At 38.2% G+C, this 24,708-nt stretch overlaps 2 protein-coding genes across 5 annotated transcripts in view; one reads left to right on the top strand and one right to left on the bottom strand.

Annotated features, from left to right (window-relative positions):
* LOC147840547 (calcium-activated chloride channel regulator 4A) overlaps positions 1-7,059 on the bottom strand; it is a 28,041-nt gene extending 20,982 nt beyond the window's left edge. The window contains exons 1-5 of the mRNA XM_087283768.1: positions 6,702-7,059; positions 6,190-6,327; positions 5,956-6,097; positions 5,763-5,868; positions 5,510-5,678 (exon numbers count right to left, since the gene is read on the bottom strand). Of these exons, the coding sequence (XP_087139894.1) occupies positions 5,510-5,678; positions 5,763-5,868; positions 5,956-6,097; positions 6,190-6,327; positions 6,702-6,848 (702 nt within the window). The 5' untranslated portion in view covers positions 6,849-7,059. The remainder of the gene's footprint in view (positions 1-5,509; positions 5,679-5,762; positions 5,869-5,955; positions 6,098-6,189; positions 6,328-6,701) is intronic.
* si:ch211-116o3.5 overlaps positions 1-24,708 on the top strand; it is a 135,890-nt gene that overhangs the window by 97,469 nt on the left and 13,713 nt on the right. The window contains exons 1-2 of one of the 4 annotated variants that reach the window (XM_087282451.1): positions 21,736-21,764; positions 21,842-21,945. The exons of 2 other annotated variants lie outside the window; for them this stretch is intronic. The gene's annotated coding sequence lies outside the window, so the exon portion shown is untranslated. 4 annotated transcript variants of the gene reach the window in all.

Genomic DNA, 24,708 nt, shown 5'->3' with positions numbered 1-24,708 from the left:
AGCATGCTATGTGACATGCTAATTCATACTAGAATCATGCTAGTAACATGCTAATTCATACTACAATCATGCTAATAACATGCTAATTTATGCTAGAATCTTGCTAATAACATGCTAATTCATGCTAGAATCATGTTAGTAACATGCTAATTTATACTAGAATCATGCTAGTAACATGCTAATTCATACCAGAATTATGCTAATAACATGCTAATTTATATTATAATCATGCTAGTAACATGCTAATGCATGCTAGAATCATGCTAATAACATGCTAATTCATACTAGAATCGTGCTAGTAACAGGCAAATTCATACTAGAATCATGCTAGTAACATGCTAATGCATGCTAGAATCATGCTAGTAACATACTAATTCATGCTAGAATCATACTAGTAACATGCTAATTCATGCTAGAATCATGCTAGTAACATGCTAATTCATACTAGAATCATGTTAATTCATAATAGAATCATGCTAATAACCTGCTAATTCATACTAGAATCATGCTATTAACAGTCAAATTCATACTAGAATCATGCTAGTAACATGCTAATGCATGCTAGAATCATGCTAGTTACATGCTAATTCATGCTAGAATCATACTAGTAACATGCTAATTCATGCTAGAATCATGCTAGTAACATGCTAATTCATACTAGAATCATGCTAGTAGCATGCTAATTCATACTAGAATCATGTTAGTGACATGCTAATTTACTCTAGAATCATGCTAGTAACATGCTAATTCATGCTAGAAGCATGCCAATAACATGCTAATTCATACTAGAATCATGCTAATAAAATGCTAATTTGTACTACACTCATGCTAATAACATGCTAATCCATGCTAGAATCATGCTAATTCATGCTAGAATCATGCTAATAACATGCTACTTAAACTGTTTTTAAACTAAATAAACTATTACCAACAGGCTTTGTCAAGCCAGCCTCAAAGTTTGTCTCGACGAACTTTACTGTCTAGTTCATACTACAATCATGCTAATAACATGCTAATTTATGCTAGAATCTTGCTAACAACATGCTAATTCATGCTAGAATCATGCTAGTAACATGCTAATTTATACTAGAATCATGCTAGTAACATGCTATTTCATACCGAATTATGCTAATAACATGCTAATTTATACTATAATCATGCTAGTAACATGCTCATTCATACTAGAATCATGTTAAAAACATGCTAATTCATACTGGAATCATGCTAGTAACATGCTAATTCATGCTAGAATCATGCTAATAACATGCTAATTCATACTAGAATCATGCTAATGACATGCTAATTCATACTAGACTCATGCTAGTAACATGCTAATTCATACTAGAATCATGCTAGTAACATGCTAATTCATGCTAGAATCATGCTAATAACATGCTAATTCATACTGGAATCATGCTAGTAACATGCTAATTCATGCTAGAATCATGCTAGTAACATGCTAATTCATACTGGAATCATGCTAGTAACATGCTAATTTATGCTAGAATCATGCTAATAACATGCTAATTCATACTGGAATCATGCTAGTAACATGCTAATTCATGCTAGAATCATGCTAATAACATGCTAATTCATACTAGAATCATGCTAGTTCATCCTAGAATCATGCTAGTAACATGCTAATTTATGCTAGAATCATGCTAGTAACATGCTAACTCATGCTAGAATCATGCTAATAACATGCTAACTCATACTAGAATCATGCTAATAACATGCTAATTCATACTAGAATCATGCTAATTCATACTAGAACCATGATAGTAACATGCTAATTCATGCTAATAACATGCTTATTCATGCTAGAATCATGCTAATAACATGCTAATTCATGCTAGAATCATGCTAATAACATGCTAATTTATACTAGAATCATGCTAGTAACATGCTAATTCATACTAGACTCATGCTAGTGACATGCTAATTCATACTAGAATCATGCTAGTGACAAGCTAGTTCATACTAGAATCTTGCTAATAACATGCTAATTCATGCTAGAATCATGCTAATAACATGCTAATTCATGCTAGAATCATGGTAGTAACATGCTAATTTTACTACAATCATGCTAATAACAAACTAATTCATGCTAGAATTATGCTAGTAACATGCTAAATCGTGCTAGAATCATGCTAATTCATGCTAATAACATGCTAATCCATGTTAGAATTGTACTAATAAGATGCTAATTCATGCTAATAACATGCTAATCTATGCTAGAATCATGCTAATAACATGCTACTTATACTTTTTCAAACTGTTTTTAAACTAAATAAACTATTACCAACAGGCTTTGTCAAGCCAGCCTCAAAGTTTGTCTCGACGAACTTTACTGTCTAGTTTTTTTTTTATTATTCTTCTGAGACTAAATTTCTAACTCTATCTCCTCCTAGAGCTTTCAAGCTATTTCCACCAAACTCGCTCCAGACCTCCAAACTATTCTGACTCGTGTTGCTATATCTCCTCAGACTGATCCGACTTTCGGTTTTCCGAAAAACGTCCCGGGACTGTCGTAAAAATCCCATAGGCTTAACATTGGATCAAACTTTGTGAGCTCATAACTCTGCGTCAGACTGTCACACAGACTTCTAACTGGGCTCATTTAACTCAGACTATCAAACTGCCAATGACTGATCACCTTTAAACTTTCTAGCCACGCCCTAGCAACCACTTTTTGACCCTAGTAACTGTCCCATAGACTTCTATTCAAAAGACGCTCATTGACTTAACATGGGATCAAGCTTTATGAGCTCATAACTCTGCATCAGACTGTCATAGAGACTAATGACTAAGGTCATTTAACTCAGTCTAGCCAGCAGCCAATCACTGATGGCTTTTTAACTTTCTAGCCACACCCCTAACAACCACATACTGCACCCTAGCAACTGTCCTATAGACTGTAATTAGCTGTGCTATTAAATACTTATAATTCTAACATGCTAATGACATGCCAATCATGCTAGCAACATGCTACTCATATGCTAATCATGCTAATGACATGCTAACTCATACTGGAAACATGCTAATGACATGCTAATTTGTACTAGAATCATGCTAGTAACATGCTAATTCATACTAGACTCACGTTAATAACTGGCCTACATGCATATCTTTGCTTAGCAGTGTCCTATTGACTTGGGGGATGGCTCATCTGACTCAGACAACCAATGAGCATCTCAATATGATAATGAAGCTCACAGGCCACGCCCCCAAATTGATTTCATAGACTTCCATTAAAATAGGCCAAGATGCATATCTTTGCATAGCAGTGTCATAGAGACATGGGGGTTGGTTCATTTGACTTAGACAGCCAACCACATTCAAGTTCACTCTGTAACCTTGCCCATAGCAACAAAACAGAGTACCCTAACAACCGTTCATCAACAGCTATATCCCAGCATCAGAACATCGTAGAGACTTGGAGATTGGCTCGTTTGACTCATGCTAGCAAACGGAACTTCCTATATGCTACACATGCTAGCAGTGATTAGCTACATGCTAATATTGACTAGCCAAGTACTGTAACTTGCTAGAAATGCTTACTAAGTATAAATGTTTTATCAAGCATGAATGTGAGGCTTGCCTAGTAACCAGCCAGGGTACCCTAGCAACTGCCTAGCAACCACCCAAATTACCCGAGCAACCGCCTAGCAACCACCTAGCAACGGCCTAGTAATGCCTTAGTAAGGGCCTAGCGACCACTCAGGACACCCTAGCAACTGCCTAGCAATGCCTTAGCAACCACTCAGAATACCCTAGCAACCACATAGCAACAACTTAGCAACCACCTAGCAACCACTTGGGACACCTTAGCAACCGCCTAGCAACACCTTAGCAACCACCTAGCAACCAGTCAGAACACCCTAGCAACCGCCTAGCAACGCCTTAGCAACCACCAAGCAACCACTCAGGACACCCTAGCAACCACCTAGCAACACCTTAGCAACCACTCAGGACACCCTAGCAACCACCTAGCAACGCCTTAGCAACCACTCATAATACCCTAGCAACCACCTAGCAACACCTTAGCAACCGCCTTTCAACCACTTAGGACTCCTTAGCAACCACCTAGCAACACCTTAGCAACCACTCAGAACACCCTAGCAACCACCTAGCAACACCTTAGCAACAACCTAGCAACCACTTAGAACACCCTAGCAACCGCCTAGCAAACACCTTAGCAACCACTCAGAACAACCCAGCAACCACCTAGCAACATCTTAGCAACCACCTAGCAACCACTCAGGACACCCTAGCAACTGCCTAGCAACGACTTAGCAACCACTCAGAATACCCTAGCAACCACCTAAGCATGCTATGTGACATGCTAACTCATACTAGAATCATGCTAGTAACATGCTAATTCATACTACAATCATGCTAATAAAATGCTAATTCATACTAGAATCATGCTAATAAAATGCTAATTCATACTAGAATACTGCTAGTAACATGCTAATTGATACTATAATCATGCTAATAACATGCTAATTCATGCTAGAATCATGCGAGTAACATGCTAATTCATGCTAGAATCATTCTAGTAACATGCTAATTCATACTAGAATCATGCTAATTCATGCTAGAATCATGCTAATAACCTGCTAATTCATACTAGAATCATGCTAGTAACATGCTAATGCATGCTAGAGTCATGCTAGTAACATGCTAATTCATGCTAGAATCATGCTAGTAACATGCTAATTCATACTAGAATCATGCTAGTAGCATGCTAATTCATACTAGAATCATGCTAGTGACTTGCTAATTTATTCTAGAATCATGCTAGTAACATGCTAATTCATGCTAGAAGCATGCTAATAACAAGCTAATTTATACTAGAATCATGCTAATAAAATGCTAATTTGTACTACACTCATGCTAATAACATGCTAATCCATGCTAGAATCATGCTAATTCATGCTAGAATCATGCTATAAACATGCTACTTATACTTTTTCAAACTGTTTTTAAACTAAATAAACTATTACCAACAGGCTTTGTCAAGCCAGCCTCAAAGTTTGTCTCGACGAATTTTACTGTCTAGTTAAAATTGAAGTTCCTGTTTCAAAGCTTACAGATAGATGGCTAATTTGTATGTCATTGACACTTTTGGCACTTTTTTGGAGTATTTTCATAAGTTTTGTTTTTTCCTGTAAATGATTCAATAAATACCGTACCGTGACATTCATACCGAGGTATTACCGTACCGTAAAATTCTGATACCGTTACATCCCTAGTGATTAATCATGATTAATAACAAAAAGTGTGATTAAATAGTAAATTTGTTAAATAATTTGACAGCCCTACTTAATTTGTTGTTCAAATATAAATGAAGGTCTCAGGAGTTGAGAATGATATGAGAGTGGGTGAGCAATTAATAACAGAATTGACATTTTTGTGTACAAAAAAAACAAAATAAAAACGCTTTGTTTAATTAGTTTCTAAAAATCATTTTGTGAATTATGCAACATTCAGAATCTATACTTACGGAATCCAGGCTGGGTAAGAACATAAGGGAGATGTCTGTGTTTTGATTCTTGTTAGGAAAAAATTTACAGGTCTTGTCAGGTAGTAAAGTTATTGGATCAATCTGGCACGTCTGAAGAGATCCTCCATCAGAAACACTGAAATACTGACCTTCAATATTCTTACTACACCTAATGATAAGCAGAAAGCAACCCATGAGTGGCTGTAATTTCCAAGCACATTTTAAAACGTGTCATTATTTTATTGTTTATAACCTTGTAGCTTCAATACGGCCATTAGAGTAGTAGAATGCCTTGTTTTCGTTCGTTTCATCATATACACCCCATCTCAGATGAGCCCATTCATGCACAAAGACTTTTCCTGCAATTACACAATCAAACCATAAATCATATTAAATTAAATTTCACACTGGTTACATTTAAATGTTTAAGGAGAATAAATGTTCACCTCTTAATCCATAAGTCTGAACGGCAGTGTCACTTAAGAGGAAGTTTGGGGTGAAATGAATGTAATTTCCCTGTTTTCCGCATTCATCATATTGGTTAGTGTATGGATCATCTGAATCAGCGTAATCTACTTTTATTTTGGCCTGTGTTTGCAATGCAAATTGTGTCAACAATATATTATGTAGAAGTGAAAAAATGAATATTTTATAAGATAAAATGTAATAATGCTCTTTACTTTTTCAAATGACTCTGTTCTTGCTTTGCCACAACCCTTGCAACTCCAGTGGGATGGAACTAGTATTGTAGCTTCTTTGAAATAGACCTTTTTATCCAAAGCATGAAAAAGATAAAATGACCCTTCAGAGATCATGTCCTGTGAAAATGAAAACAAAAAGGTAATTTGAAAAATCATTCAAAAAGACTGTATGTGTTCATACTAAAGTAAACACCTTAATTTGTCATTCAAAAAACATTCAGCAAAATATGATTATATACTGTATTTTTTTTTACTGAAATAGGATAAATCTCTGTAACATATTTTACAAAAGGGAATGCAGATTAGTTTGTTAACAGACCATAAGTAATTGAACAAATTTAGCATCTTTAAAAGTGGCATCTTTTAATATGGTAAAAAAAATGCATATGCCTAAAAAAAATCGAAAAAACTAAACCAAAATGATAAAAACAAATACATATTTGAATTAAATACATAAGCGCTTTAACTGATGATTTAAAGTGCATATTCACCTTTATATTATCGATAAGTCTGTTATTCTCTGAAACTTTTGCTCCAATTGCAATTATAATATCAACATAGCCATCTCCATCCAGTTTGATTCCAGTAGATGTGGACAGCAGCATCCATAATAAGACAAACACCATTCTCGAGTCCATGACTGCACAATCTAAATAAACAGCAACCCATGAAGCTTGTTTTGAAAAATGTCCAGTCAAAAATTAACTTGAAGTGATGATCATGGCATGGTTTACTGGAAAGAACTTAATGTCAAGATAAGTGGATCATATCAGTAAACAACACATTATGAGAGTGCCATGGGGCAATATTCCGGAGGCAGCTGAGCTGTTTAAATCACTTCACATGAGTGTCATGGCACAGGAAAGCACCTACAGTATAGTGCAAAGGTCATTCTATTCTGCCTCCTAACTAGTCTTTATGAAATAATTGTGAAATGCATATTTATTTATTTGTGCATATATATGTATGTACTACAGTGTGTAGGGATAGGCATCATTTATGATACATGTATTTCAAATATGTATTTCAAATACAAAATAGTAATTTGTATTCGATAGGGTTTATGAAAATGGCTTAATATTTTTGTATCAAAATACCGTAGTGTCTTGTATTTATTTATTTTTTTGTAGTTTCAAAAAACTGTCAAATACTTGGCAAGAAGTCTACAGTACATGATGACATCTTAAAAATGTGCCCTCTGATTGATGCTTTCTCATTTATTTGCCCGGGCTTGAGACCAGAACTGAAAAATTATTTGTTTTAAGAACGTGGTCAATGCTTGGAGTATGAATGGAAATTATGCTTAAAGAAACAGACAAATGGTGAAGGTATATTCAAGCGCAAGTCAGCCACCATTGAAAATAGTTATCAAGCAATGCTAAGATCAGAAATATATAATGGTTATAATGCCAATTCAGCATCTTTGCTTCAGAAATGAGATGGAATAAAACATCATTCCTTAAGAACAGGACGTGGAGCTTCAGAACGTCATCAGTCACAGTCTCAGTACTGCAGGTGGAAATGCAGGGGAACTTTTGAAATAAAAAAAATTGTTTTTTAATAAATTTATAAAAAACACATAAATATGGTGTACTTGTGTTTTTAAGAGGGTAAGAGATAAAAGATATACGCCAAAAGAATTCAAACTGTCACAATATATGAAACACAAATATCTAATAATATTCCAGTCTATACAGACGGGTCAAAAACTCCAGAAGAGTATATTTGCAAAAACAGATCTTTTTGTAATTTTGAGATATCATATTCTCTATGTTGTGGAGTTTTTAGTAGTTTCTAGAAATCTTGTTTTACATTGAGTAAAGTGTTTAATTGCAAAAAAAAAAAAATATATATATATATATATATATATATATATATATATATATATATATATATATATATATATGATAAATACTGTGAAAATGAACTCTTCATATAAGCCTGTCATCCTTTTAAATCTAAGATTGATAGGAGGTTGAATAATCATTAAACAGAGATGATGGGAATTTTACTGGTCTAAACATAATAAACAGATGTTCTGACTCATTATGTCCATAAAATTGTTTTAGGATATCATCTTCAAGACTGGACTATCTGTATGAATAACCATTTTATGGTTAAATAAAGTTCTTTTAATGTTCTCAAAACATGAATTTCCACCAAAATATAACGCTCTTAGTATGTTTTTTAAATGTTCCAGGAACATTGAGCGTCCTATCATACACCCGGCGCAGTGTGGCGCAAGGCGTGGCGCAGTAGTCTTTTGGTAGTTTCAGCTTGGCGCAAGAGTCGTTTTGAGGCGTATCGCTACACCGTTTAAGGACTCTATTTTGACGGTCCATGCGCAGAGCGCAAAACGCAGGGCGCAAACGCTTTCAGGGCGTGTCAGGACGCGTTTTTGCTAATTTAAGGACGGGAAATCTGCTTTGCACCGCGGCGCATGTTCTAAAAGGGTTGAGTTTATTTTCTTAATGAGTTATAGGTGTGTTTTGAGAATAAACCAATTAGAATCTCATCTCCCATTCCCTTTAAGAGCCAGCTGCATCGCGCCAAGAGCGCATTCGCTATTTATAGGACGCAAAGTAAGTCTAAGTGGAAAAAATGAGCATTTCACTAGCAAACAGTTAACAGTTTTTTTAACAGAACACTGTTAAACAGAGCATCTACTGCGTGAGAATGAGAGATAATGAATCTACTTTCACTTTCGCTCTTGGATAGGGAAACCTTTATGCACAGACATCAATTAGTCTATAAATAAATACTTTTGTTTGTTAAGCGTGTCATGGTCTGTCACCTGCATGTTGTCGTCACATTCATTTGTTTTGTTTTCTCAGCGCACATGGCGTTATTTTGACAGATCGCCATGCGCTCTGCTGTCTCACCCCACCCACTTGTCATTCTACGCATTAGATCATTAGTTCATTCACACCTGTCTGTAGTTTTCCTTCATTAGTCTCCCTATTTATTCCTCTTGTTCTCACTTTCCTGTACCTTATCGTTCGCGTGTCTTACCTTACGATCCTGTTTCATGATCTCGTCCAGTCTCGTCTCGTTACTGTTTAGGCTCCAGTGCCAGTCTTTAACTGTTGTTTTGGATTTTGGATTTTACTTTTTCTTTCTCCCCAGTCAGACCGTTCCTGCTGTAGATCAGCTGTGTTTCTCCTCACCTCTCGGCACTTCCTGCTCCAGTTCCGCATTAACGCCCACCAGCGATCTCCTCTCCAGCCGACTTTCTCTCCTCCTGCTCCCTCTCGTCCTGGTTGCCAGCATCGCAGAATTAACCCCTTGCTGACTGACGGCTTGGATTGCCGTGCGCCTCTCGCTGAAGCAGTTTTATTTTGCTTTCATTTTCTTTTGCATTGACTATCTAGTGACGGCTTGGTTTGCCGTGCGCCTCCTATTGGGACGATTGGTATTGCATTTAGTTTTCTTTTGCTTTACCCCTTTTTACTGGTGCTTGAGACTGCCGTCTGCCCTCTAGAGGCCATCCTTGGTTTTCTTATTTTTTTCTTTATTTTTTGCCTGGATTTTTCATCCCTCTGTGGGTTCCCCAGCTCCACCTGCTGGAGGTTTTTTGTTATTGCCCAGTCAGCAAGATTAATAAAATTGTTTTTTTGACCTGCACTTGAATCCTCTCATTCTCTTTCCTGATAGAACGATAAGGTCAGAATGGATTCAGCAGGCACGGATCAAGTGCGAACTGCACTTGCCCAGCAGGGTGCACTCCTGGGTCAACATGCCACCCAGCTCACCACCACCTCCAGAGAGTTGGAGATGCTCACTGCCCAAGTGGTCGAGCTCAACGCACGAATTGAATCACTCCAGCATGAAGCTGCAGGACCCAGGCAGGTTGCTCCACCTATCGCCACCCACCACCACGATCCAGAGCCCCATGCCAACAATCCACCTCCGTATGATGGAGATCCCAGTTCCTGTCGGGCCTTTTTATCGCAGTGTGGCCTTGTTTTTGCCCTGCAACCCCGCCGTTATGCCACCGAGGCCTCCAGAGTGGCATATGTCCTGACCCTGCTCACTGGGAGAGCACGTGAGTGGGGCACTGCAGTCTGGGATGCTAGGGCACCCTTCTGCCGTTTTTTTTGATGATTTTAAGGACGAAATGATTAAGCTCTTTGACCGGTCCGCACAGGGAGATGAGGCGGCTGCCAGGTTGGCACGACTGACCCAGGAGGGCCGTTCTGTCACCGACTATTCTATCGTGTTTAATACTTTAGCGGCCACCTGTGACTGGAATGAAGGGGCCCTCCGATCCAGATTTTTTGAGGGTCTGAATGAGGAGATCCAGGATGAGATCGCCTCTCATGAGCTTCCTCGCCACCTGGAGACTCTTATTGACTTAGCTCTACGTGTTGAGGGGCGCCTTCGCCGCCGCCGCCAGTGGCGGTCTGTCCATTCTTCCTGGAGGGCTGATGACATCTTCCCCCAACAAGCCTCCTCTACTCCTCCCTCTTCCGATCCTGAGCCCATGCAGATGGGACGTATGCACCTCACGCCTCAGGAGAAGAGGGACCGCCTAGCCCGTGGCGTGTGTCTCTACTGTGGCAAACCAGGGCACTTTGCCATCAAGTGTCCTTTAAAAGCCAGGGCCCATCAGTAAACCGGGGAATCCTGGTGGGCGCCTCCCCCTGTCTGAATTCCCCTCTGTCTCGCACCCTATTGCCTGTCACCATACAACATGAAGGATCCCTCAACTCCTGCTCTGCCTTGCTCGACTCCGGGGCCGAAGGCAATTTCCTGGACGGTCTCACTGCCAAGCAGTGGGGTATCCCCGCCATCCCCCTCCCTTCTCCTATTTCTGTCTGGTCGTTAGCGGGTCAGCTCATCTCTACCATTACCCACATCACCCCTCGTGTAAGTCTTGTTGTTTCCGGCAATCACCGTGAGGACATTGAACTGTACCTTCTTGATTCACCAGGTTCCCCTATTGTCTTGGGGCATCCCTGGCTGGTACGGCACAATCCTCACGTTGATTGGTCCGGAAATTCTGTGTTGGCCTGGAGTCAGTCTTGTCTTGCTTCTTGTTTGGGTTCTGCCTTGTCTCCTGGTTCTTTGTGTTCTGTGTTGCAGGAGGAGACTGTTGATGTAACAAAGGTCCCGGTTGAGTACCATGGTCTTCGCCAGGTCTTTAGCAGAGCTCGGGCCGGATCTCTTCCTCCTCATCGACCATATGACTGTGCCATTGACCTCCCCCCAGGCACTTTTCCGCCCAAGGGTCGCTTATATTCCCTTTCTGGTCCAGAAAGAGAGGCTATGGACAGGTATATTCAGGAATCACTTAGTACTGGTCTCATCCGTCCCTCATCATCACCTGCGGGTGCAGGGTTCTTCTTTGTTAAGAAGAAGGATGGCTCCCTGCGTCCATGTATCGACTACAGAGGGCTGAATGACATCACAATTAAAAACAGGTACCCCTTACCTCTTATGTCTTCTGCCTTTGAGTTGTTGCTGGGAGCCCAGGTCTTTACCAAGTTAGACCTCCGTAACGCTTACCACTTGGTGCGCATCCGTGAGGGAGATGAGTGGAAAACAGCCTTTAATACCCCTACGGGACACTTCGAATATCTTGTCTTACCTTTTGGTCTGACCAACGCCCCAGCTGTCTTCCAGGCCCTGGTCAACGACGTGCTGAGAGACATGGTAAACAAGTTTGTCTTTGTGTACCTGGATGATATTCTCATTTTTTCATCCTCTTTACAGACACACACTCATCATGTACGTCAGGTCCTCCAACGACTATTAGAAAACCAACTCTTTGTTAAGGCGGAGAAGTGCGAGTTCCACACGAAGTCGGTTACATTCCTGGGGTATGTCATCTCGGCTGAGGGAATAAAACCTGATATTGCTAAGGTAAGGGCCGTTGCCAAGTGGCCAGTCCCCAACACCCGCAAGGCTCTGCAGCGTTTCCTGGGTTTCGCCAATTTCTATAGGCGCTTCATCAGGAACTTTAGTCAGATTGCTGCACCCTTAACGGCTCTCACCTCCACTAAAGTTATGTTCAGGTGGAATACACAGGCTCAGGAGGCCTTTGATGTTCTTAAGTCCCGTTTCATCTCTGCTCCTGTCCTTTCTATTCCAGATCCTGAACAACAATTTATTGTCGAGGTTGATGCTTCTGATGTTGGGGTAGGCGCGGTCCTATCTCAGCGGTCCCCCAAGGATGGGAAGGTGCATCCTTGTGCCTTCTTCTCTCATCGCCTGAGCCCAGCAGAACGTAATTACGACATAGGTAATAAAGAGCTGTTGGCAGTCAAGCTGGCTTTGGGTGAGTGGCGTCACTGGCTGGAGGGAGCAGTGCATCCCTTCTTGGTCTGGACGGACCATAAAAACCTTGAATATGTCCGTTCGGCCAAGAGGTTAAGCGCACGCCAGGCCCGCTGGGCACTCTTCTTTGGTCGATTCAACTTCAGTCTCTCGTACCGGCCAGGGTCCAAGAATACTAAACCTGATGCCCTCTCTCGGCTGTTCGAGGTCCCCAGTGGGGAGTCCTCAATTGGACCCATCCTCCCTGAGGGAGTGGTGGTTGGGTCTCTCTCCTGGGGCATCGAGCAGCAGGTAATTAAGGCCGGTCGAGGGATTGAGGTGCCAGAAGGGTGTCCGGATGGTCGGCTGTTTGTGCCGGTTGCGCTGCGTTCCGAGGTCCTCCGGTGGGGGCATGCATCCAGGCTGGTTTGTCATCCAGGAATTTGGAGGTCACTGGCTGCCATCCGCCAGCGATTTTGGTGGCCCTCTCTGAGGCAGGATGTCAGGCAGTTTGTGTTGGCTTGCTCGGTTTGTGCCCAGAATAAGACCTCTAACCGAGCGCCTGTTGGTCTGCTCAAGCCCTTGCCCATTCCCTCTCGTCCATGGTCACACCTGGCCCTTGACTTTGTTTCTGGCCTTCCCCCCTCAAGAGGAAACACTGTCATCATGACTGTAGTTGACCGTTTTTCTAAAGCAGCTCATTTTATTCCTTTGCCCAAACTTCCCTCAGCCAAGGAAACAGCTCAAGCTATGGTTGACCATGTCTTCCGGATTCATGGCCTTCCGATTGATATAGTCTCTGATAGGGGACCACAGTTTGTTTCCCGGTTTTGGAGAGAGTTCTGTCGACAGATCGGAGCCTCTACGAGTCTGTCTTCAGGTTTTCACCCCCAGACCAACGGGCAATGTGAGCGAGCCAACCAGGATCTCGAAAGAACTCTCCGCTGCCTGACCTCCCAGAATCCTTGTTCTTGGAGCCAACAGCTCTCATGGGTTGAGTACGCCCATAATTCCCTGCCGGTTGCGTCTACTGGTATGTCCCCATTTCTCTGTTCCATGGGTTATCAACCTCCTTTGTTTCCCTCACACGAACCTGACGCTGCAGTCCCGTCTGCCTTGGCCTTTGTCCAACGGTGCCGTCGCACCTGGATGAGGGCTAAGGAGGTCTTGGCTCGGACTTCTAGACGGACTAAAGCAGCAGCCGACCGTCATCGGACCCTCCCACCTGAATATGTGTGTGGTCAGAAGGTATGGTTATCCACCAAGGACCTGCCTCTTAGGGTAGCCTCACGTAAGTTGGCTCCCAGGTTCATTGGCCCATACCTCATCACCAAGGTCTTGAGTCCGGTGGCAGTTCGGCTCAAGTTACCTCCCACTCTTGGTCGGGTACACCCTGTTTTTCATGTATCCAGGGTCAAACCTGTGTTTAGATCCATTCTTAACCCTGTTGTCTCTTCCCCTGCTCCCCCCCCCCCCTCGCCTAGTGGATGGCTCTCCTGCATACAGTGTCAGGAGACTGCTGGATGTCAGACGCCGGGGTCGGGGTTTTCAGTATCTAGTGGACTGGGAGGGTTATGGTCCTGAGGAGAGGAGTTGGATTCCGGCTCGGCATGTCCTGGATCGGGCATTGATTATGGACTTTCACCGGCGACGGGGTAAGCCCCTCCCCTGAGGCGCCTGGTGGCGCTCTTAGGGGTGGGGGTACTGTCATGGTCTTTGTTTTGTTTTCTCAGCGCACATGGCGTTATTTTGACAGATCGCCATGCGCTCTGCTGTCTCACCCCACCCACTTGTCATTCTACGCATTAGATCATTAGTTCATTCACACCTGTCTGTAGTTTTCCTTCATTAGTCTCCCTATTTATTCCTCTTGTTCTCACTTTCCTGTACCTTATCGTTCGCGTGTCTTACCTTACGATCCTGTTTCATGATCTCGTCCAGTCTCGTCTCGTTACTGTTTAGGCTCCAGTGCCAGTCTTTAACTGTTGTTTTGGATTTTGGATTTTACTTTTTCTTTCTCCCCAGTCAGACCGTTCCTGCTGTAGATCAGCTGTGTTTCTCCTCACCTCTCGGCACTTCCTGCTCCAGTTCCGCATTAACGCCCACCAGCGATCTCCTCTCCAGCCGACTTTCTCTCCTCCTGCTCCCTCTCGTCCTGGTTGCCAGCATCGCAGAATTAACCCCTTGCTGACTGACGGCTTGGATTGCCGTGCGCCTCTCGCTGAAGCAGTTTTATTTTGCTTTCATTTTCTTTTGCATTGACTATCTAGTGACGGCTTGGTTTGCCGTGCACCTCCTATTGGGACGATTGGTATTGCATTTAGTTTTCTTTTGCTTTACCCCTTTTTACTGGTGCTTGAGACTGCCGTCTGCCCTCTAGAGGCCATCCTTGGTTTTCTTATTTTTTTCTTTATTTTTTGCCTGGATTTTTCCTCCCTCTGTGGGTTCCCCAGCTCCACCTGCTGGAGGTTTTTTGTTATTGCCCAGTTAGCAAGATTAATAAAATTGTTTTTTTGACCTGCACTTGAATCCTCTCATTCTCTTTCCTGACAAAGCGCAAATATTCGTTTCAAAACTATTTCTAAATTCAGTTCTAATTTCCAGCAAACGAATAAATGAATAATAATAGCAAAATGTGCTCAAAAACCTGAGTTATATCCTAAAACACATGCTGTGCCCTATATGGTCTAAAACCTGACAGGTGGACAAATCTAAGCTTGTTTTTAATAAAACAAATATAAATATGGATATAATAAATAATACTGCTAATAATAACAACATTATACAAAAGCAAATTGTTATAAATGAACTGAAAAAGCCTCCCGAGATGAAGAAGACATAAAAGCAGTGGTTTTTCATATTTATGTAGGCTAGAAAATAATATGTTATATATATTTTAATCCTTTATATTTATATCCTATATCTATTCTTATTATATCCTATATATATCCTTAATATTTACATGTTTTCATATGTAAAGATATTTGCCTATTGCTCTCTTGTGCGTATTAAGCAGTGTGTAAGCGAGGCGCAACTCTGCGCCGGAGTTTAGACCGGGTTAGTTTTGGTCTAATGAAAAATCTATTATAGATTCTCAAAATAGCAACGCGCCAGCGGTCCGCCTCAGAACGCCTTCCTTTTTAGACCAGAACGCCTATGGGCGCACAAATGAGCGCTAATGCATTTGCTATTTAAACAGCGTAGCGCAACGCCTCAAAACGACTCTTGCACCAAGCTGAAACTACCAAAAGACTACTGCGCCACGCCTTGCACCACACTGCGCCGGGTGTATGATAGGGCCCAAAATAGCAAATGCATTAGCGCTCATTTTTGCGCCCATAGGCGTTCTGGTCTAAAAAGTGAGGCGTTCTGAGGCGGACCGCTGGCGCGTTGCTATTTTGAGAAACTATAATAGATTTTTCGTTACCAAAACTAACCCGGTCTAAACTCCGGCGCAGAGTTGCGTCAGGTTTTAGACCATATGGGGCACAGCATGTGTTTTAGGATATAACTCAGGTTTTTGAGCACATTTTGCTATTATTATTCATTTATTCGTTTGCTGGAAATTAGAAATGAATTTAGAAATAGTTTTGAAACTAATTTTTGCGCTCTGCGCATGGACCGTCAAAGTAGAGCCCTAAATGTCCAGTTTGCTTAATGTTGCTAGAATCTTTTTTATGGATAGAATAACATTCTTACATTCTCAAAACCGAAATTTCTATTACAATATAACGTTCTAAGAATGTTCATTTAGAATGGTCCAAGAATGTTGAAATGTCCAGTTTGCTTAACCATTTTAGAACTTTTTTTATGGTTATTGGTGAAAACTGCCCATCGCATCACAGGGACCACACTACCAGCCATAAAGGACATCCAAAAGAAGCACTGTCTGCGCTCAGCATGCAGTATTTTTAAGGATTCCTCTCACCCTGCTCACAGACAGGTGTTTTCTCCCCTGCCTTCTGGCAGGCGCTTTAGGCTCCCCCGGACAAAAACCAGCAGACTGAGGAACAGCTTTTTCCCCAACGCTGCACCGCACTGACTATTTTGCCCCCCATTACACCCCCACACTCCTCATAAGTTATACAGTTAACATTTGTACATTTAAAAATTGCACATATTCATTGCACTGATTCACTTATTTGAACTGTACATACCCACTGCACATGGACATTTGTAATAATGTACACACTTACTGTACATATACATTTGTAATCATGTTTATTTACCTGCACACTTCTGATTATAAATAGCAACCTGTACATATATTCATTTATTGTAAATCTCTGTTCATAGCTAATACAACTTGTATATAATGTTCATAGTACATCCATCTGTAAATATGACCATGCAGTTTTTCTATAACTGCACTTTATAAATTATACCTGTTTCCTGCACTTGCTGCTATTGCACTGCTGGTTAGACCTAAACTGCATTTTGTTGCCTTGTACTTGTACATGTGTAATGACAATAAAGTTAAATCTTATTTATTTATTTATTTATTTATTTATTCTATAAATCTTCATAATGTGCTCATCCTTACTATAAACTACTGCAGTAATAACTTGGTATTTCTCAATCTGCCTGTTAATGTTTAAAACTAATTTCCGCTGTAGTTTGTGTATAGTCATTCCCCAGTGTTGGCATTTAGTAATCTTCCATTGGCTTCTGATGGAGAATGGATGGTATGAAATAGATTTAATGCTGGATCTCTATTAAAATTGTGAAGATTTATTTTAAGGTGAGCAGATTTATAAAAAGGGATCTTTTTCTAATTCAAATATTATTGAAATGTTGTTTATTATTAAACTAAAAAAATTATGTTTGCTATTTATTCAAACTACTTATTTAAATCGAGCTGAAACAACACAATCATTGAGCTATTTTGGGGGACAGCTTAATTGTTTTATGTTCAATCCACTTAAATTTGTAAAAACTAATAAGCTAGCTTAATTCCTTTATGTTGTCCCAACACAAATCCATTGTGTGGAACCCAGCATTAATAAAAAACAGTATATTAATAAAAAATGCTGGAGGACAATACAGTTTTGTGTTATGCTTATTTTTATTATTGTTGTAATTTTTATATATGATTAATATTTAATTATTACTATGATGCCAATCCAACTCTACAATTTGCTCAAAACCACACACTATGAAAACAATAGTCATTACAACCACATCGAATAAATCGATAAACTGTATATTATATATAGACAAGTTTGATGGATGTAAACAATAACAATGGTTCTAATGCATTTGCTGTTTTATATTCTTAGTTTCCATAACTTGTCAGAATCCAAAAAGGTTTTCCTTTAAAAATTTTTTTCCCTTATTCCAATTTATCATTTTTATAAGGACCTCACTTTTAGTTTTTTCTAACTTACTTTTAGTGTCACTGTTTAAATGAGTCAAATTTGATGATGACACCTTACCTTGAAATAAAGAGTAGTTGCCGATGTTGTTCACTAACCCTACCTATTTTTACAGATGTAAAGTCACAAGACACAGTCATAATCAAATATTACATTAAAATGATATAATGTGATTTATATAAGGGGATATTACTCTAAAAACCAAGTGTTAATCATAAAATTATCATTGTTTTTAATAAAAGTTGCTTGGACAGAAGAGCTATATAAGTTATTAGGTTAGTATATATAGATACTTATACATACAAAACCCCAAAACAAAATTACATAATAACAAAATGAATGTATTAATAGTTGAATGACCATGGAAAAAAATGGGAAACAAAAGGTAAAATTATTACATTTATATAAATTTCAACTTGACTTTAGTCGACTCCCTAATGTAACGTATTATGGATGTAAAAAGCTTTACAGTGCAGTGCAGGTCATTGTTAGAAAATGTATTACGTTACTAGATAAGGAAAGAAAAACAGCTGCAACAGGTGCTATGGGTGTAGCACACAAGCCCAGGCAACATCTCGCATACACTCATGCACACACAAAGGGAAAGAGAAGACTTCTTCAAGGTGCAAATATACCAAGCATTACACCACACCTAGTTTTTTTTCAGTGTTCTTTCTTGTCAAAATGCATCTTTCCTAAAAAGCATGCCAAAGAGTTACTCAAGCTATAGCGCCCTCTGTCAGTGAAAATACTGACTACAGCACTTAACCGTTAAACAGTTACATTAGATCATAGGTGTCAAACTCAGTTTCCCGGAGGGCCGCGGCTCTCCACAGTTTAGCTTTAACCCTAATTAAACACACCTGATCAAACTAATTTGAGTCCTTTAGGCTTGTTTGAAACCTACATGTAAGTGTGTTGAAGAAGGATTGGAAATAAACTGTACAGATCGAGCTGAAGCCCTGCTGGAACTGGATTTGACTCATGCACAGTAGGGGAGAGTGGGGATAGTTGAAACACTTTTTTTTTTTTTTTTTTTTTGTGGAAACCCAAAATTGTAATATAATAAACCCACATCTATTGGACACTCACCCACATTGCTATAATATGTGTACACATGAAAACTATATGCAGAATTTAAACTTGAGCAGACAAAGTCAAACATTGCAACTGACCCGAGCAGGGGGAGGGTTGCAACATAATTAAAACGTAATAATACAAAAATTCTAAAACATCATGTTGGATTTTATGTGTATTTTTTTTGGTAAACTAATTGAATGCAAATTGGTTAAATTGTCCATGTAAATACAGACTATTAAAAAACAAGCAACAAGCAATTATAAAGCCTTAAAATAATTAACCAATTTTTTTTTTTTTTTTTTTACTAAAAACATGCATTATACTTAGACTGAACCTTGGTAAAACACTTCTTTGAACTTTGAATTGAATTAATTAATCAAATAATAATTTTTTTCTCAAATTAAAATACATTGAAATTGTGATAAAATTAAAACTGTACATTTGTTTTTATGGCAAACTTTTAAATTAATTTTGTTGTTTGGGACAGTTGTAACAGCATGTTGATACACTGTTCAAACTCTTTCAACCCTGATTAAACTGTCTAGGGAGATACATACACTAGCTAAGAAAACAGTGATTTAAATTATACCATATATACACACTGTTTCACAAAAAAACAGATTAGACAGTATGAGCAATTTTCTGAACATGAAAAACATTTTTTAACCTAAAGATGAGTTTTATACTAAAGGAATAGTCACATATGGCTGTTTTCCTTCAGATTGAATGATGGTCTAACTGAGAATCTGTAGAATGAATATCATCACTCTAGCTCATTCCTGAATGGGGAATAAGTCTTGTTGATACTGCCCCTATGTTGCAACAATACCCACTCTCCCTTCTTATTCATCAGAAATAATAATAATAATAATAATAATAACAATAATTTTTTATTATTATTGTTATTATAATAATTATTGTTATTATTATTATTATTCCTTACATTTATTGTAGCCTACTTATTTTATTTTTGACTAGCCTAAATGTTTTTAGTATCATAAAGTACAAGCCAAAGTGTTAGTTACTGGTATGTAGGTTACTCTGTATAGCATACGCACTATAAAGAGTACTGGATCTACTAAATAATGAGTAAGTGGTTCTTGATGAATAAGATACTATTAAAAATGTAAGTATGAAAATACCATGTTTTGGCAATTCAGTTTGCATGGTGTTTTGTTCTCTGAAAACAGAGAACGCATTTGTGGAGACTTCAAAATCAACAGCAATTGGAACAGCATCTTTCTTTTCTTTTTTTTTTTTGACTGGTAAACATGTCTGTCCCAAATTCTCCAAACTCTCAAGAATACAAACATATTTTTTATTGGAAAAAAACAGTTGACATGTTGACAATTTATTTTACAGTACATGAATTACATGTCAGTGAAAAGATACAAGAAAGAGAAAGAAAGAAAATAAAGAACATGATATAAACTTGAGGGTAAGAGGTTTAAGAATCAATTACAATATATTAAAGTCACTACAAAGTTAAATAGTTCAGTTTATTTTCAGATAATTGTATTGCATTTAAATAGTTTTCAAATACCCAGCCGGCACACGACTGACCTTCAACATTAAAATATGATTAAAATCACGTTCGATGTGTTTTTAATGTTGAAACAATGTTGATACAACGTTTAATGTTGAACAATTAGGGCCTGCATATGACCAGGCTTCAACGTTGAAATACGGTTGAAAAAGCATCAGTTGTTGTTTCAAAGTTAAAACAATGTTGAATGATAAATAGTTGAAAAAAGTTACAGAAATCCTTATGTAAATCAATGTTCACTTTTTTTTAAAATCATGATCTGTATGTTGAATCAACGTCTTGGCTTCACCCTATTTTCAACAACACTCAGACTCACCACAGAATTAAATTATTGTCAGTCAATAATCGAATTTGAATCATAATGAGTAAATTCTTGCAAAAGAAAAAAAAAAGAATGAATAAATTTATAACAAAACAAGCACTTCTTTTAGTAGAGGCATTCATGAAAAACTGAATAATATCTTTAAAAATAGCATCTTGTATACAGTCCAGTAATAATCCAAACACCTCTCCAAATTAATGCATGTACATCATATTTTGTGGTCCCTTCAGCTTTGCTTTTCACACCGAAAAAAGACAAAAATAACAGATTTACACTTTTTTATAAAATTTTTGCTATAAAAAAAAAACAATCGACAAGTTCCCCGAAACACCAGATGGCAGTATCAAACTCACAAATTAATGTTATTCAACCAGTCGAGAACTGAAAATGCACTAGCAAAAATGCTGCTTTATGTTTTATGTTAGTCTTCTTCCACCAGAGGGTGCTTGACGGCCCAAAAAACCCGAATCAAAACAATGAGTCCCATCCAAAAATCCAAATCCCAGCGTTTGTTTTGCTTTACCTAAGAAATTTGTGCACCTAAATGAAAAATTAACAAATAATGGTCAATCCAGTGATTCCTACATTATAGGCAAAACAGAAATAACGTGATGAATCTTTGAGATTATTTACAAAAAAAGAAAAAAAAGAATTACAGTTAAACCCCAGAACGACTGTGATTGGTCCTTTTTCATGAGCGCTGTAAAAAGTAACACGCGTCACGCGACAACTTATCAACATCCTGAACAATTTACGTTTGAAAAAAAGACACTTTGTCATACCTTAATGTTGTTTAAATAAAAACACACATTAAAGATTATTAATAAATGCAAAGCTATTATATACGACCAACTATAAGTGTAATACGGGCCGCTAATCTCTGCCTATGCCAGGTTTCAGAGTTCAGGCTAATGGTCATTCTACCCTCACTTTTATTTCTATGAGGAATCAAGAGGAAAAGGCTCAGTATGAAGTAAACAGATGTTCTCAGTGTGCTGATAACGTTGAAAATCGTTCGCCATTATCAGACATCTTAATGTTTTTACGCAGTAGGTCATTCGGCGAATGCACCGCGTCTCATCGGATTGGGAGGTGTTTTCGATGAATCCCTGCAGCACTACAGTATGTGCAGGAGAAGGCCTACAACTTAACAGGTCTGTGGACTGATCTCTACTGTATGGATACTGCATGATTATCAATGTCACTTGCTTTAATAATGTCTATTAAGTCTAATGTACTATAATGACTCGCGTTAGACTTTTACTATTGAAACGCTCCTATCTGCTATATTTAAAAATGTAACTGTCAAGTGACAACATTTTAAGATCAGTTTAATGTTATTATTAATAATAATAATAATAATGAAATTAATAATGTTATGGTAACATTAAGAAAGAATGGCCAATTCTTATTTTTACCGGAGTATTGCAATTCTTATCATAACATTTACTATATATTACTGTCTATTATTATTATTATTATTATTATTAATAATGTATATTTTCATATGATAAGAAAAAGCTTGCAATTACATATATTCTATGATGACCAGTCTCTTCAGATGACAGTAATCCCTTTTTTATTTTTTTTAATTGGAAATACAAAATACAAAAACAACAAAATGGCATTCAACTTTACGAATTGTGTATCACACATGGAAGGCTTACAAAATAATTTAGAAAACTTCAAAAAATGTAAATGACAAAAAACAACAACATCCAAACTAAAGTAAAATTAAGAGTGAAAATAAAAAAAAAACAAATAAGAAATCAAAATTAAACAGATATCGGCTATGGCAAGTTATATGGTACAAATAAATTACAAAAAAATGTTTTTAAGGCAGTTTTTGTTTTCATTTTAGTCAGGGCATCCGAAAAGATTTTATGTTCTTTAACGAAAACATTGTTTAGAGGAAGGGTTTTGAAATTTCTGCAATTCTGAATAAAATATTTGGCTAAATCATATTTATAAAACCGTGCAAAACAGAGCAATCTTTATTAATTGCATATAGTACATCTTTTAATATCAAATGTTTTTATGTGAATGTTTTAATGTCAATTTTCTAATTTAAATTTCAAGTGTAAAAACCTATTAGAAGGGTATATATCATTTAATATTTTAAATTGAACTACGTTTGTCTTGGAGAGAAATGGAAATTTAAGATATGTCTTTCTAAAATGTTTAAAAGTATTTGTATCCAATTAATAAATAATTAATTTCTTAATACTTGAGGAAACAAGATTGGATAATAATTTGTCTTAAATGTTTATTAGAGCAATGTTTACTATCGATTTATATCTTACAAATATATAATAAGGGACAATAATCCCTTCCTTTCAGCAACCTGTCACTCATGTGGCGTCATTGCAATTAGCAAATAACAATCCAAATACTTCCTTGTGGACATTTTTTTAATTGTTTGACTTCCTGTGGTAAATGTGTCATTTCCACATGCTGCATGCTTTTAAAGCTCCCATAAAATTAAAATAAAGTTTTTTAGGTTTTAGTATCAGTATTGTTAGTTTTTAGGATGTTTGTAAGCTAGTCTGCTGCAAAACAGTGACAACATTCGCATTTGAAAGATATATAAGGCTTGTAGTTTGTCACCTATGCCGAAATGGATCAACATTCTTTGTTCGTGTCACTTCAAATTTAAGTGTCTCATCAAATCGTGACCAATCAAATGCTCTTTAGGGTTTTATATGCTCCGCCCCTTCAAGACGCTTTATATTTGACGCGCTTGAGCTCAACGCTATTTAATGTTTTTTAAAAAGGGGTGGGGCTACACTATGTTCCACCCTCTCTTTATGTATCAGTTGAGATGACATCAAAGATCAAATCAAAATGCACATTTCACAAGACCTTTAATACGCACACTTAACTCCACTCCTAACACTAACAGTGAAGTCACTAGCTCAGTTGAGTGCATTGTGTCTGAGATTGCATGTCTGAGATTGCATGTCTCAGTATGCTGGTCTGCAGTCAGACACTATTGAAATTGTCTGCAATTTATTGTGTAAGCTACTTATCTGTGGAGTTAATCCTGCTGTATTTGATAGCATGCACTGGATGTATACTATGTATTGCAGAGCCAGCTTTACTGACAAAATGTGCATGATAATCACCTTCGATTAACTGTGCAGTCCAACAAGGTAGAAACAAAATGATTGTAATTATTGTTGTCAATGTGTACTTTGTTACATATAAATTTATTTCTTTTTTTGCTTGATAGATTTGACTATTAAGGGAAGTTTATTTATAAACTAATTTCAAGAGGACCACATGCTTATTATTGTTCACGGCTGGTCCCGCATTAGCTAACACATGATTCACTAATCAGGCGATTCAAATAACTAGAGTTTCTTACCTCAGTATCTTCGTATTGAAGAATATCCCCTACTCCCCCTTTTCTAGATTGGGCGACTAAGTGATTAGCGATGTTGCCTCACAGCAAGAATGTCTCTGGTTAAAGTTCTTATTGAACATTTCTGTGTGGAGTTTGTTTGTTCTCCCTGTGCTCGCGTGGGTTTCCCCTGGGTTCCCCGGTTTGCTCCTACTGTCCAAAAACACGCAACCTAAGTAAATCAAACATACCAAATTGGCATCATATTCAGGCACTTAGTAAGCTATACATCTCTCTTTTGCCATCCCTAAATCTGTAATTAGCCAGGAATAAGTTAGGGTAGTTTATCGAGATTTACCTGAGATCAAACTCCCCTCTCAATGTGCTAACGGGAGGGAGTCCATGTCTCTAGGATCTCTAAAGCTCAGGGCTCTCTCCTGGGAGAGCATGCTAAACAAGCTCTATTAGCAATCATTGGCTAAGTGTGAACTCTTGAAATACCAGTTTTTATTATTATTATTATTTTTTTACTATTATATTTTAAGTACCTTTAATTTGACAGGACAGTAGAGTA

Source organism: Danio rerio, chromosome 15 (assembly GCF_052040795.2).
Source record: "Danio rerio strain M-AB ecotype USA chromosome 15, GRCz13ab, whole genome shotgun sequence".
NCBI classification, from domain to species: Eukaryota; Metazoa; Chordata; class Actinopteri; order Cypriniformes; family Danionidae; genus Danio; species Danio rerio.
This window is presented reverse-complemented; position numbering and strand designations above follow the sequence as displayed.